General features: G+C 36.5%; 1 protein-coding gene across 1 annotated transcript in view; it reads left to right on the top strand.

Annotated features, from left to right (window-relative positions):
- The first annotated feature begins 395 nt into the window (after nt 1–395).
- Nucleotides 396–15,749, top strand: part of MRPS9 (mitochondrial ribosomal protein S9) — a 46,498-nt gene continuing 31,144 nt past the window's right edge. The window contains exons 1-2 of the mRNA XM_004686185.2: nt 396–558; nt 5,765–5,938. Coding sequence (XP_004686242.1) covers nt 424–558; nt 5,765–5,938 — 309 coding nt within the window. The 5' untranslated portion in view covers nt 396–423. The remainder of the gene's footprint in view (nt 559–5,764; nt 5,939–15,749) is intronic.

Genomic DNA, 15,749 nt, shown 5'->3' on the forward strand with positions numbered 1-15,749 from the left:
AGGAGCAGCAATGTGGGAGTGCAGAGGCACAAAAGCAAGGGAGATGTGGATGGGTAGTGCAGGTTTCCAGGTCAGGCACAGCTGGCTAAAGGTACAAGTAGTATGCATGGGAAGGAAGCTGATTACAAAGCCAAGTCAGTGTCATTGACGCCTGCAAAGCAACTCTACGCACAAAAGGCAAAAAAGTTAAGAGGCCAAAAGATCCAGTAGCACTCCTGCTCTCCATCAACGGTGCTAGGGGATGGAGTCGGGCACACCCTATGGGCTCCCGCCCCCCTAATCAGCAAGAGCTGCCTCAGATTGCAGGACACGCCTTCTCTATCCAACGCTCGCAAGCACCTCCCCGTAATTTTGGTCATCAGCGCCTGCGCGGTACTCAGGCTCCGCCCCTTTGTCCTCCTACCCAGGTCTCCCGCGGCCAACATGGCGGCCCCCTGTGTGTACTGTGGTTTTGCAGTTTCGTACCGGCTCTTTCTCGGGGGTACGGCTGCCCTGGCTCAGAGACAGGGCATCTGGAAAGCTGGGGCTGCTGAACTGCAGTCGGCTATCAGATACCAGGTAAGGCTTGGGAGAAGTGGGAGCTCTGGTCCTTGTAGCGTCAGAACGTGGTGCCTCCGCCGCCGCTCCCTTTGCCTGGCGTCTTGCGATCGCTCACACAGTGACCCCAGGGTCTTAGGTATTTAATAGAGGTCCGAGGCTGATAGAGGAGAGGCTATTGGCTTGCAACAGCCACTCTTGAAATCGTGTCTGCGTCTTGCCAGTGCAGGAAAAGAAGTTACGGGCCGACGTAATTAGAGCCACCCATCCCTTGACTGCCAAGTTCAGGGGTGTCTGCCTAGGTGTGACTTAGGTCTCTCCCTCCTGCGCGCTGCGCGGGGCCGAGTGGACGGCAACGTGAGAAGACGCGAATGAGAACTGGACTGGAATGCTTAATGGAGAGTCTGGAAGTCACACTTGTGCAGTTACAAGTGTGCCTGGCCTGAAGTTTTTTAACTTAAAAACTTTGTTTCTGGAGCAGTGGAGACCAGAACTTACACATTTCTTCGACCCCGAAGCAGAGAGAGCACAGTTACAAATCTAACGATTCTGGCTTCATAATGGGTTGGCCGATGATACCATCAATTGATATCCGATTCAAGAAGGTACAAGAGTTGAGAGGGGAAAAAATGAGATTAGTTTGGGTTATGATTGTCCCACAGGCTTCTTGTAGGATGGCCAAGAGGGGAGTTCCAATCGGCCCAAAGCAAATCAATAACTTAAGAATAGAACTGATTTACAAGGCTTCCGTTATCTTGTAGGTGGTAATTGAGGCCTTGGAAATGAATTCGATCACCTGGGAGGGTATACTCAAAGAGGAATTTGCAGAGAGGCTAGAAAATGGCCCCGAAGGGCAGTCAAGAAAGAAGGGCCCTCAAGAAATTGAAAAGGAACTTTTAAGACAAGTAAGAGAAAAATCAGATATTGTGATATCTTGGAAAACAGGAGAATGTTTCAAAGAAAGTGATAAACAGTACCAGATATGGTAAGGTAGTCCATTATTATAACTCAGACACTATTTAAAAAAAAACAACTTTTCTTCTGTGTTTTACGATAGGTGTACAAATTCATTAGTTATCAAACATGTTTTTATTAATTTTTATAGGCAAATATGCAAGAAGTTTTTTACTTTTTTTCCCCCATGGAGCTCAAGTATTTCTGTCTTTTTTACATATAACTTTCTAATAATGGGACGATAGCATACAGAATAGTTTTATTTTTAACTCTGTGTGTGTGTGTGTTGGTGGTGAGTTGTTGCACTTCTGAATTTGGAAGCCTGTGTATTCTAAGTTTTTCTCTCTCTTTAGTCATATACAACGCCTTTTCTGTACTAAGGTGGTATTTGATTTTTTAATCTGTTACAAATGAAAATGAGATTGTTATAATAAGTTATGGTGACCACAAAGGTTACCCATGATTTTAATTTCTTATCATCATATTTATATAGGAATGCTAATTTAAATTTCAATAATATCTATAAATTAGTACAATTATAAGATTTTGTAAAGATTCATTAATTTTGTTTGTAGTGTCTCGTACTCGTATTTTCTCCATTCCTTTTTTTTGATCCATTGCTTTTTAAAAATTTTTGTCAGGCATGGTTATAACTCATACCTTAAACCCTTCCTGGCACTGAATCTATATTTCCGCTGTATTGAAACCTCTCTTAGGGTATTTTTGCTCCAGTATTTGTGGTATATTTTTCTATGTGTTTAATTTTCAGTTTTTATGGGTTGGGTTAAAGAGCTTCCTTTTCTTGTTTGATAAATCGGCCTATTACCATGCTTGTTGGGTAGCTGGGTATAATCCTAACTTTTTTCCTTTTACCCAGGATCCTTTGGTGCCTAATGTTTCATAGACAGAAGCCTCTACACCTATTTGGATGACCTTCTGTGAGAGGTAGTAGGCACCAAGACAGCAAGGCACCAGAAGGTTGCCACCAAGAATTAGCTCTTTCTTAAGTGGTGGGAATCCACAGTGTCCCTCTTCCCTTGGCCAACTACACAGCCAAAAATCCAGAACAATTTTGTGCCAGCCTCAACCTCTAACCTCTGGTTGAGTAGTAATAATAGCTCCAGGAGTCAGGGATATCAACCAGATTTTATTTTCTTTCTTTTAGTATATAGAGTTTTATCCTAGGGCACTTGCCCCTGTTGTTTTATCTGCTTTGGCCCTGGGTGAGATTGAAGCATATGTTTTGTGTAACACAGCCTCAGGCTGCAGATAATAGCATTTTCTGTAAGTCGATCCAGGGAATCTGACATGGCTTCTGTCTCCATCCATTCGGGAGCCACACATAGACTGAAGCTGACTGTCATCACTTCATCCAGACCATACTCAGCAGTCACTGAGACCATCCACTGACCTTACACTCTGTAGTGTAAGGTGCACAGTCACTCCCTGGCTCAGGGTGTTTTGCTGCTGTCCAACAATTTTGCTTTTGTAGGTGTCTCTGTCATTCTGGCATTCCACCACAGGTCTCTGCACCCCTGCTCCTATAGTCCTCTTGTGCCTCCTCTATCCTGTACCCTTAGCGAGTTCCCTTCTCCTAGATCATTGCCAGGACCTAGGTGTCTCCTGTGCTTATAGACCCTCAGTCAGCGATAGCAAAGAAGCTCTGTATAGCAACTGCCTTCTACTGTGTGACTGTCATTACAACACAGTTAAACTATAGTCTTTCCTATGCCTTTCTGCAGTGCCATCCTTCTTTATCGATATAGTAGTCATTCATTATTCAGTCTTTGTTTATGTTTAATTTGGTTGTAAATATGTGGAGGAGACAAACCTGGTAACCTGATATCTTCACTTTTCCATCATCTTGCTGGACTCATCCTGCACTGCATCATTATTTGTAACTTTTATAATAAGAAAAAATAACGGAAAAGTATATATTTTGAAAAATACACATAATAATATCTGTCCTCTTAATTTTATTTTCTACAAAGCACTTTCTGAGTACTTAAAACTTTCCAGTTACTGGGCCAATATGTTATTGTTGAATTGGACTGTCTGCCACAGAAGAATGGTCAGTGACATTTGGCTTAATACTGGTATATTTTTATTTCACTGTAAAAAAAATGTCTTCAGTATCTATTCTTTTCCTCTCTCATCTGATGGGCTCTCAGAGGTTACTTACAACAGGAGGCTCTTAATAAACCTCATGATAAATTGCTAAAAAGTATTCTTTGAACTACAAATTTAAAAATTGACTTCCATTTGTATCAGGTCCTTTATAACACTCATAAATTAGTTATGTTTTCCCCCGTGTAATTTTTGAATTTTTTTAAAAAGCCAGTTTATTAGCAATGAAAAGAAATCCTTTTGGAGGGGTTATTTTTTTCCCCCATTGAGATCTCATCCTGGCCTTTAATGATAAGTCAAGTGAGTTCCTCATTGTTTTAATTACGGAAATATTGTGACATTAAAATTTGTATTTCCCTTAGGTAGCAGCTTACAAATTTTTGATTTAAAGAAAGCTTAACTTGATAACAGATGTTACCATTATTCCCACCTTTTTCTTATAAAACAAGTAAACATTCTGGTTCTATGCTTCAGTATTGTAATTTGGATGATGAATTAGTTATTTATTGCTGAAAATCGTTCTAAATAAATTATCCTAAAACTTAACCAACTTAACCAACTTAAAGCAACAGACAGTTGTGGTCACTTAGTTTCCAAGCATGGTTTAGCTAAGTCTTCTCAGGGTTAACCATGAGCCAGCACTACAGGTGTTGATGATGGCTATAGTTATATAATGTGGGGGGAGGAGCAGTGGAGGTCTACTTTCCAGCTCACTCATTGTGGGTATTAGCAAGAATCCTATCCTTGCCAATGGCCATCTTCCATTCTTAACACTTGGGTCTTTCTAGGGCACATCACTGCATCTGGTTTCTTTCTACCAGATTGATCAGAAGAGGGTGAAAAGGGGCAGAGTATCACTGTAACCTAATCTCAGAAGTCACATTCTGTGACTTAAGTATTCTTTCCATCATAAACAAGGCACTAGGTTTGACCTGAATTGCAGAGTTACTTAAATACCAGGTGGCAGAATCATTGGGAGCCATCTTGGCAGCTGTCTACAACTGTGAAAGACCTACATGCATTTCTTTCTGAGTAGCTCATGTTTTCATGTCTTTCTTCTGAATTTGGCTTGTAGACCTCTTGAGAAAAATAACATAACCTTTACATACCTGCTGTGATACCTGGAATAGTACTACAGATACCTCCCAGTTGCTCATTGATTCTTTTTTGAATAAGTGTGAAATTCTTTTGTTCAGGGGTATGTGGGCGTTTGCATGTGTGTGTCCATTTGCATCTGTGGAATACCTGCTGCATTCCTTTATGCTCTATGGGCTTAGTAGCTGAAAAGAAAGCTGTATCTTTACCATATTTTGTGCTTCCTTACTCAGGATAGCAACAGTCTTATTTTCCTATCACTTGATTTTGTTTCACAATATGTCTGTTGAAACTTAGTACATAGGCCCATAGTAGTTGCTCAAATGTGTTAAATGAACTTCTAAAGTGAATTACTTTTTAAAACTTTAATATGAAAAATAAAGTATGTTCAAGTATATATAAAAGTAAAATATATATGTGTATATACCACCCAACTCCCCAATTAACATTTTCTGGAAGCTTTACATGAAAATCTGACTTCCTGTTCTTTTACTTATACTTGAATATGCATCTCTAACAAAGTTTTTAAAAATCACACTTCCATTTCAGTTGTACATTTAACATAATAAACAGTAATTTCTTATTTTCCATCCCATGTTCAAATTCCTGTGATTGTCCAACAAACACTTTTTATGGTTGACTTACTTTACTCTGGATTTGCATGAGGTCTGTATGTATATTTTTTGTTTGTATGCATGTTAAATCTCATGATTTATAACAGTTTATGGAGTAAATATAGTGAGTTTTACTAAGTAGTGGTATAGTAAACTTTCTTGTTTAATCTAGCATCCAATTCCCCTTTGTAACAGCACCCCAGTTTTCTCAGGAGGGGTGGGTTCTTCTCCACTGAATGCAGTTTGGATGACAGTCCGGGGCACGTGACCCTGGGTAGCTCCATATCCCTCCCCCCTAAGAGTTTCACTTATCAGTATTTTTAATATGTTGAATACAACTTTAAAACTGTTTTCTAAGTTCATGTTTTAGATACATTGGCTGACAAGATCATTGTTTAATTTAAAATCTTTTCTTCCTGTTTATTTTTTTTAACTAGGTATTAAGGCAAAGACACACAACTGTAACAAAGAAAAATGTTGCAGCCTCAAGAAATAAAACTTACACAGTGGATTTTATTAAAAAGCAGATTGAAGAGTTCAACTTAGGAAAGAGACATTTAGCCAACATGATGGGAGAAGATCCAGAAACTTTTACCCAAGAAGATATTGATGTAAGTACAGTTACTCTTTTGGAAAAGAAATTGCTATCTAATTTTAGGTATTGAAAGCACTTTTCTTTATCTGTGGCCTTTAGCTCTGTGTAAATTTTAATCAAACTGTCAGAAAAAGGAAAAATGTCACTGTACATTATAAGTTGGAACCATGGTTTCAAATAGAGAAGCTCCTTTGTATTTGAAGCATTGTAAATAGAGTGAATTTTTGATCTTAGCTAAAAATAGATTCTTTCTTTGATTCAGTGCCATAGGACCACTGCAGGTACACATGATTTGGAAACTTTTACCCTCTTGTTTAGTCTTGAACTTGGCTTTCCTATAAAATGATAAATGATAGAAGAATACAGTCATGTTTCTAGGAAATTCCATTAGTAAACCTAAGTCCAGTTTTTCGTTTTTGTTTTTTTTTTTACATCATTCTTCATTTTTGTATAGTGTGTGTTTTCTCATCTTAGTTACAGTGGCGGTGTAGTTCCCACCACTGGTTCACCCATGTGCCATCACCGTAGTCCTTTGTGCTCTTCCCACCCTTGCTTTGATCCTGTGCCCTTCTCCCCACCTGCAGAATGTCTCTGGTTTATGGTTGCCTGTTGATTGTGATTTTTACTTTATTAGAAATACTGTTTTTCTTTTTTCCCCCTGATCCTTTATTTGGATCCTCCACATCCCTCCCAAAAAGTGAAACCAGCTGGTATTTTTCTTTTTCTTTCTGGCGTATTTCAGAGCATGAACCCTTCCAGCTCCATCCATGTGGCTACCAGTGCATGCTTTTGTCTTTTTTGGTTGCTGAGCAATAGTCCATTGTGTACATGTACCACATCTTATATGCAGTCATCTTATTTTAGGCATTTGTGTTGTTTCCATAGCTTACCTATTGTAAATAGTGCTGCAGTAAATGCAGGGGTGCAGGTGTCCTTCTGAATTAATGTTTTTTGTGTCTTTTGGGTAAATAGTAGATACTTAGGAGTGGAATTCCTGGATCCTATGGAAACTCATTTTTACCAGTTTGAGGGCCCTCCAAACAGCTTTCCATAGTGTTTGGACTAGTTTGCTTTCCCACCAGCAATGTAATATTTTTATCAATTTTACTATATATTTCAATTTTCAGGATTCATGCTCTAAGTAATTTGAGAATTAGGGGTAGAACTGTATTCCTCTTTCACTCTTGAATTTTGTAATTCTGGTAAAAATAGAAATAATAAAACTTTTTCCTGTTCATCCCAGGATAATTAGCAAGGGAAGTTAAATTTAACATCTATGCAGATTCCTCTAATTTTTTTTAAAAGTAGGATATAACATCCTATGATGTATTATACTTAACTGAATAACATCTTTTATAGATTTAACATATTATTTAAAATACATTATGAGTCTGCATTTTAGTTTAATTCCCATCTTTTTAAATATCTTTCCTAATGTTATTTCCTGGAAATAACATCTTTTGCTATTTCCTCTTCCTTCCTATCTCTCTCCCTCCTTTCCTTCCTTATTTTTTCTTTAATAGCTGCTTTTTTGAAGTGTAATTGATATACCAGGTAAAGTTCTTTGATCTTTAGTCTGTTCACAGTTTTGTAACGATCACCACAATCTAATTTTAGGAGTTTCATCATTCTGTAAAGAGACTTCATACACTATCAACTCATAACGAGATTACTTACACTTAAAATACTTTTCTGATTTTATGTAATTATTTTGTCTTCAGAAATAACTAAGCTTTCATCAGCATAGAAATGCTAAAAAAGGCTCATCAACTATACTATGTCTCTTACTTTATATACATAGCCAAATCTCTAACAAAATAAGTTTCGAAAACAAGAATCATAATGGCTTATAATTTTAATGCTTTGGTGGTGGTTGTTATTATCTTCCTTTTCTTTTATATCTACTTAGATGCCAAAGGGAGTTCACTAAAGTTAATCATATACCAAAATCTTTAATAAATATAGAATGTGAAACTTAGTGAAACAGATTTATCACTTGCAGAATCAAGTTAGAGTCAAGAAAATGGTTACTACCTACTTCCATATGGATTTTTTTAGTGAGACAGATAAGACAAAATACCAACTTAAAATACACAAGGCCAATTTCTGGTTTGAAGTCACCCAATGGTGTATCAAACACTCAAGTATTTCAGATTATTCTCCCCCAAAACTCAGTCTCAGGTGGCATGGAAGATTTATGTGACAAAGACAATAAGAGAATTAATGAGTGATTGAAATTATGTTAGGTTTTATTTACTACAATTAATAGTAATGAAAACAATAACAGATTGTTTTATTCTCATGCTCCTTATTTATATTCTGAGGTAGGCAGCAGGTATTATTTCAGAGAAAATCATGTAAAGTTTTGTGACTTGCTAAATGTTACCAGTGACAGCAAGAAAATCTATTCTTCAACAGATAAAATGAATTTCTTTAAAACATATCAATTTATCAAGGTTCTATATGTTTCTATATATGTATATATTTATATTCCTCATAAAACAAGAAATTCAACTTTAGAAAATTGTACATAATTTTAAACAGCAATTGGATAAACTAAAGGCATTTCTGGGGGGAGAAAGGGGAGAAAAATGAGTCAAAACAGGGGTAGGAAGAACACAATGGACTACCGTGATAGTATATGGGTGAATTGGCGGTAGGAATTTCTTGGCGACCATACATGAGATGTTAAAGCATACATTGTATGAAAATAAAGAATGATGTAAAAATATATAAAATTGAAAGTAAATAAAAAAGCAACTGGAATGTTTCATATTAATTCATGACTTCATTTTTACTGTTTAGATCTAAGGGAGATTTTTATTATATTCTGTTAGCACAACAACAAAATATTATCAGCTTACTCTCACCATAACATACCCACATGCAGTTTTAAAAGTAGAGAAATATTGTCACCTTTCACGTTTGCCTGGTCATTTTAAACATCTCTCTCTGGAAAACAATTCTATACTTAAGAAACAGAGCCTACGCATATTGTTTCTGCCTGGCTGACTGACAGGATCCTTTTAGATGTCTCTAAGTAATATAAAAAGGATACTCTAAATTGAAACACCAATGTGTGACTATTTTAAACACCTTATCAAAAAAAATTTAATTCATGATTGTTATATATTTAAAAAACTTAGTGCCTTTTTTAATAAAATTAAGTACAATAGTTTCCCATATTATTATGATCAGGAAATTAGTCCACAATAGCAAGTTTTCCAGATAAAAGAACCCTATTTTTTAATTTTTATTTAGTAGATTTCTACCTACTAGATACCTCCTGTTAGTGTGCAAGATGCTTTCTAGTGCATTATGATCTATACATTAGCACACTTAGTCATTATCAAAATACTTGTGAGTGAATACTTACTGTTGAGGAACCAAAGCTCTGCAGTATACAGGCCTTTGTGTATCTAGTCCTTTTCCCCCTACACTTTCAAAGCTTAATATTTCAAAGTTTAATATTTGCATTTTCTAAAATAAATTATAGTTCCACAACCTTACTAGATTATAGTGAGTATAATTTAACCTTACAGTGCCCCCGGCTTTACTTTTTAGTATGGCTGTGAAATTAAGGCTTAGGCTGTGACTCAAGAAGTAGGTACCAAATGGCCTGCCTGTGCTTTAGTACTGATTCCTGCCATCTCCTTTCCTGTCAAGTTGTCTGTGTCTGTGCCTGTGCCTCTAGCTTCTCTTTGTGCCTTCCAGCCTTATGGCATAACTAGCTTGTTAGGCATGTAAATTAAAACTAACCACCTCTAGATTGGGCATGTGGACCTACATATTCTTTCTACAAAGTAACATCATGAATTTGTGTCAGCTTATTCTGACTCTACCTCGGCCTTTTCTTTATTGATTTTTAGATTTACAACTTAATTCAGAAGGTTGAATTTGAATAGATACCCAATCTTTTGCCCTACTCTGTATAGCATATGTAATTTATGTAGGGAAATTACACTTATCGAAACTTCTGTGCTAGTTTTTCCTTAATTTCATAAAGCTTTTCAAAGGAGTACAGATATGGATCGGTGAAATTTTTTTTTTAAATTTATAAAATTTTATGAATAGAAATATTGTCACTTTTAATGAAGATTGTTATTAAAGCTATGGCTTTGCATATTTGGTGGAATTTTAATTTGCAAAATCACTTTGCTATATTTGATGGTCAACTCTACTAAATTTATCGATACATAAAAATTTTTAATTTGTGAATTAGCTGAATTTACATGGGTATCAATATAGGGTTTTTTTCTTTTTGAATAAATTAATCCTTTTCTAATTAATCCTGCTCTAATTTCTTATGTTACATAAAAAAAGAAACCACCTGTTTTCCCTACTGAGCCACTGTGGTACTACTGATAATTGTAAGAACTCATAGAAGGAAGAACAGTTCTCTTCTAGAATCAGTAGTGTACTCAGTGTCTTGTTGGCAAGTTCTTAAAAATGTGCTAAATATTCTGAAATGTTTTAATATTGTGGTTCTTGACTCCTATTCATAAACCTTCACAGGCCACTGACAAATGTTGACTAGTGAGTAAAAAGTATTTTTGGCTGTAACAGCATAAGGTACTGAGAGGAAGAATCTGTCAGATGGACATTGAGTTGAGTGAGGTTTATAGATCAGTGTAAAGTACTGACAGGTTGGTCAAGAGAAGACTCTACAGATATGAGACTGTAAGAACAACCCCTATACTGTTTCAACAGAGGCAGAGCAAACCCAAGGCTAAAGGCTTCAATTCCTGCCTATAGACCTGTAACACACTGTTATGCTAAAGCAGACACTAACATTACTGCTAATCAGTTTGCTGTTGTTGAGTTTTTTTAATCCTTTCACATGGACAGTCAAAATTCTTTTTCTCAACATCATGCTGTAGACACCAAAAAATGGGAGACTACTGACATTTGCATTTTCCTTTTTTAATAGGCAGTATCAGTTATAAATTTTAAGTGGAAGACACTTCAGTTATATTAAATATTATGAATATAGACTCACACTTGCATTTACTAATGTCTTTATTTGGGAATTAAAAGTTCTCCATTACTATAGAATTTCAGGAAAAAAGCCAGCAAATTGATATATAACACTGTTGAAGTCTACCAATTACTTTTTAATTGGTATTATAGACCTCATTCTGAAACCAGAATGTGATATTCTCCTAAGTGTGAATATGCTGTATGAAGTTTCTCTAATTGATTTGCTGTGCCCATTCCATTTGATGTATCATTTTTCACAATATTTCATAATTTGTGCTCACTTCTAATGAACAGAGTCGTTAGGACAGGCATGTCTAAGTACAACTGACAGCTAACATTAGGTGCCAGATGCAGTTTATAAAGCTATGTAGAACTGTAGAGAACAGTTTAAATAAATTAGCACCTGTACATTAGTCTCACTTGCTGGTAATTTATAAGCGAATCAGTAGAGATGACATTTAGGTAAGCCATTGATCAAGTTAACAGCTGCAGACCCACTGCCCAGCTGGGATACCTAATTAATAGAGATTGCATTCCTGACCCAGGGCTTCTCCTGGGTTGAATCTGCAATCTTTGTATGCTTTGACTTAAGCCTAAGAATATAGTTAAATATGTTGCTTTCATCTTAGGGAACCTTGAATTACAACATTCTTGTTAAAATCTGAAAAGGAAATGTGTTTACAAATGAGAATTACTTCATCCCATGACTTATTTGGGATAAGCATATCCCAAATAGATAAATCCCCCGTAAAATATTTTTATTTTTGTCTGGGATTCAGTTTTCTCTATATCTTAAATGTATATTTCACTCTTTTTTCAGAATGAAGCAGGGTTTTTACTTAATTTTTGGTGTACTAACCTATATAGGTAACATTTTTTTCAAATGTGACATTAATTTAAAATGCCCAAGAACTTTACCAGGTTGAATTTCATACAAATTCTAGAACTTAATACAGAAATATTAAGCTAGAGCTTGTAGGGAAACTCCCTTTGCTTTTTATTCCTGTGACCTCAATTTTTTTCTTAATGAATGTAAAACTGAAAGATTAATAATATGTCAACAACTTTAAATCAGAGTTAGGCAATGATTTTATATCTAGAGGTGTATATTTGTGGATGTTGTTAATGTTTGAATGCAAATATGTTAACCCGTAGTCTACATTCAAAATCTGCTTCCTAGAGTCAGAATTGTTCTTTAAACCACAAATGCTAAACCTAAAACAAAAATATGGGCTAGTAATATTGTTTTTATTGAGTCCCAGCTATTTCTTAATTCAGTAATAGTTTTTTTTTTTTATGTAGATTGTTGAAAAGGTACTTACTTCAGATAATTATGAAATTTCTGTTAATTCTGTCTTGGTTAATAAACTTGATCCAAGTGGGCAAAACACAATTCTTATGTAAAATGCCAGTTTTCCTTTAAGATACTTGAGGGTCTCAACCATTCCTGCTGGTTCTTGTTCTCTAGTGCCTGGTAAGTGCCATAAGCGCTCCAGGGAATCATAGAACATTCACAGTTGATGCAGAGGTTAGCTTTAGCAGCAAGTCAAGTATTTATCTCACCACCTTCTTCCATTGGTTTTCTGGTTGACTTAATTTCACCTATCATAATATTTAAATTCTGCATTTTTATCATGCTAATATAGATATTTTGAATAACATTAGGAGAATGGCTTTTTAAAAGACTGCAGTATTTTAACACTTTCTTTTCCTTCATGGTTCTCATGTTCCTTTGTAGTTGTACTTCCTAGCTTTTCCCAGCCAAATCTTTAATTTTTTGTATGTGTGGTATAACCCTGCTGCCTCCGTCATTTTTGTTTTTTTATTCCTTATAATTATCTTATTTTAAATACCCACCATGGCTTTATGTCAAATTGAGAAATTGTATTTTTAGTTGTATGTTTTAGGAAGTCCAAAAGATTCAAGAGATGAGTTCATGGAACTTTCTCCCATAAAGTGTGATCCCAATTATCGATCAGAAGCTGTAGAGAATAGTGAGTGAGGGTGATATTGCCTGACACCTGTGAGGAGAGTTTGTGGAAGTCTCTTGAGCCTGTTCCTTTTCAGAAAGGCAAAAGGACAGATTATTGGGTTAAAGGTAGAGATGGAGAGTTAAATATTGTATTTGGATGGGCTTAAGCAAATGCCTTCCTACTAAAATAAACATCAAGTCACCATGCCCTGATAGATCATCTTAGAGAGAAGATTAAGGGGTGCCTATCATTGAGCCAATTTCGTTAGACTGGCCTTGAATTAGGATCAAGCAATTCTGATCAAGGAGGGTGAAATCTTAACCTTGGAGTTTGCTAGCGTAGGAAGACAGCCTGAGAAGAAGAAAGCAGGAGTGCTGCTGTGCTCCCTGAGTGGGGTCTCCTGCTACAAAGGGGAGTCTGGGGTCAGCAGTCTCCTGGCTAACACAGCTCCTAGTAACAAGTAACAAGAGATGGTGGTAACCACAGCAAGACTGTGCTGACCCAACTAGTGCTGAAGCAGCCACCAGGAGCACACACATTTTCTTGTGTGCAAATATAGAGAATTTCCAGTATCTGCATCACCACCAACCACAGACTTTGGAGAGAAAAATGATATACTCCTCTCTCACCCCGCCATTAAGACGATGGTAAAGGAGTTACTCTTCACTGGACTGAAACCATACAGGAGAACCAGCTAGAATGTTCCCTGGAGTGCATGTTGGAGGCGCTTTCCTCCAAGGCTCTGGAGGACAATGTTGTTCCTGTAGATGAGCGTTGCAGAGACAAAAGGAGGAAGGTATATGAAATTCTTTTTGAATGTTATGTTTGGTTTAGGTTTTTTAAAAAAAAAAAATTATGCATACAAGAGCAGGGGTATAGGCCAGAGGTAAGGGGTGAGAAGATTCAGAGACAGAGTGGGGCGCAGAACAGGTAGATCTACTGAAATACACTGCTGAGGGAAACAGTAGGCGAGACAGGAGAGGTCTGCTGCGTCATGTGGGTCAGCTCCCTGGCCAGGGATTGAACTTATGCTGCAGTGGCTGCCAATAGCTTGATTGTGCTGAGACTTAACTGCTTGCACCACCAGGGAGGCCCACTGTTTGGTGGTGTTTGTTTGTTTTCTTTTGTTTTTAGGCTTTGTTTCCAGGAGAAAGGAGATGCAGAAAAAAATAAAGAAGTTTTCAGTATTTTTTTCTTTCTGACCACAAATTAAGATTGACTATGGAAAATAATTAACAGAAGGGTTGGGGAGCAACCAGAGCTGGCCAAGAAGCACCCCTGAATTCATAGAGGGGACTGTAAGAGGACTAACTGGACATCTGGAGTCTTCTGTGATATTGCTCTCATTTTTTGCCCCACGTATGTGTTTATATGTATTTATACACTTAACGTTTTCCTACCACCTCCTGCATGTAAATGTTTCTGCCCTTTGCCCTCGCATTAAAATTTAGGCTGAGATGGATTATTGAATGCAATCTCTTCTGCCTCAGAGACAGTATTTTAAGGTCTTTTTGGTTAGTGGCAGAGGGCCTCAGTAGTACCAAGAGAGAGGGCAAACAATTTGACTTTCTAGTTGTTTTCTGTGACACAGTTACTCATCTAGCTCCCAAGGACTCAAGTCGTAGAGTTGAATAAGTGTTCTGATCCCTCACCTCATAGAAAATTAGGAATGATCATCAATGATGGCTTTATCATTGAAAGCAATTCCAAAGCTATTGTAGTTGGTTGTCAGTACTGTCTCATGTCAGTGGATATTTGTTAATTTAGTGATAAAGAAAAATTACTTACTATACATTTGTAGAGGCTTAGTGAAGTGTAAAGGCCGTTCGGAAGTATGTGTAAAGTGAAGTGTAAAGCACTGTGCTGTACTGCCTGAAATGGCCAAAGAAGACTAGACCTACAAGTTTGCCATGAGCCGTGATGAACATGTATTTGTTTAATTTTATACTAAATAGGGTTAAAATTTAGTTCTTTGGCTGTACTGATCACATACTAAGTACACAATAGCCATGTGGCCTACTGGTTGGACAGCACAGACAATAGAATATTTTCATCATTGCAGGAGACCCTGCTGGGCAGTGCTAGCTAGAGGACTGTTTCCTCCACCCCCTTTACAAAAGTTTGTAGTATTTACCTTTTGTTACTTAAAAAGAACACTTTGGAAATGCCAGTAGTACTTTGGAATTCCATTTTATGTCACATTTTATTGAAATGATTAAAAATACCTGAAGCATTATGTCTCAAATTACTATGAGAGAATCATTAGAATTGTAGAAAATCTTTATGCTATATGAATGAAATAAGAGGTTTATTAAGCTAATTTCAAATTATAGGAGAGAAAAAAAATTCATGTGTGTATGTACGTGCATATGTATGTATTTATACGTGTATGTAAATTACATCAGGATGGGAATTAGAATTGAGAAATCAAAGCATTCTAGACTAATAATAGCAGTTAAATATTAATTTGTATACTTTTTCTTATGAAATTTAAGCATACATGAACTACTAATAATTAAAGCAAACGAGATAGCTAACAAAACACAACAAAATTAGTTCTTAGACTCTGGAAATATGGTGGTTACCAGAAGGGACAGGAATTGGGGAGCATAGGCTAGAGCAGCTCAGTTTGTTGGTGTGAATGGCACTCAGACTTGGGTGGTTTGAAGTAACCTGCAGGGCGTGTGCTGAAGTGGGAAGCTATACCTTGGAAGCTTGGAAATTGTTTTTAAATCAATGGTAAATCAAATACATTTTATTTTTAAAAAACATTAATCATAAAGGAGAAATAATTATACAGTATATGCCCATTTATACCCTAATTTAAATAGTTTAACTTTGTTTCAAGTATAAGTTTCAGACATCATGTTTTGC

The sequence above is a fragment of the Condylura cristata genome, unplaced genomic scaffold (genome assembly GCF_000260355.1).
Source record: "Condylura cristata isolate star-nosed mole 26May11 unplaced genomic scaffold, ConCri1.0 scaffold00020, whole genome shotgun sequence".
Classification (NCBI taxonomy): Eukaryota; Metazoa; Chordata; class Mammalia; order Eulipotyphla; family Talpidae; genus Condylura; species Condylura cristata.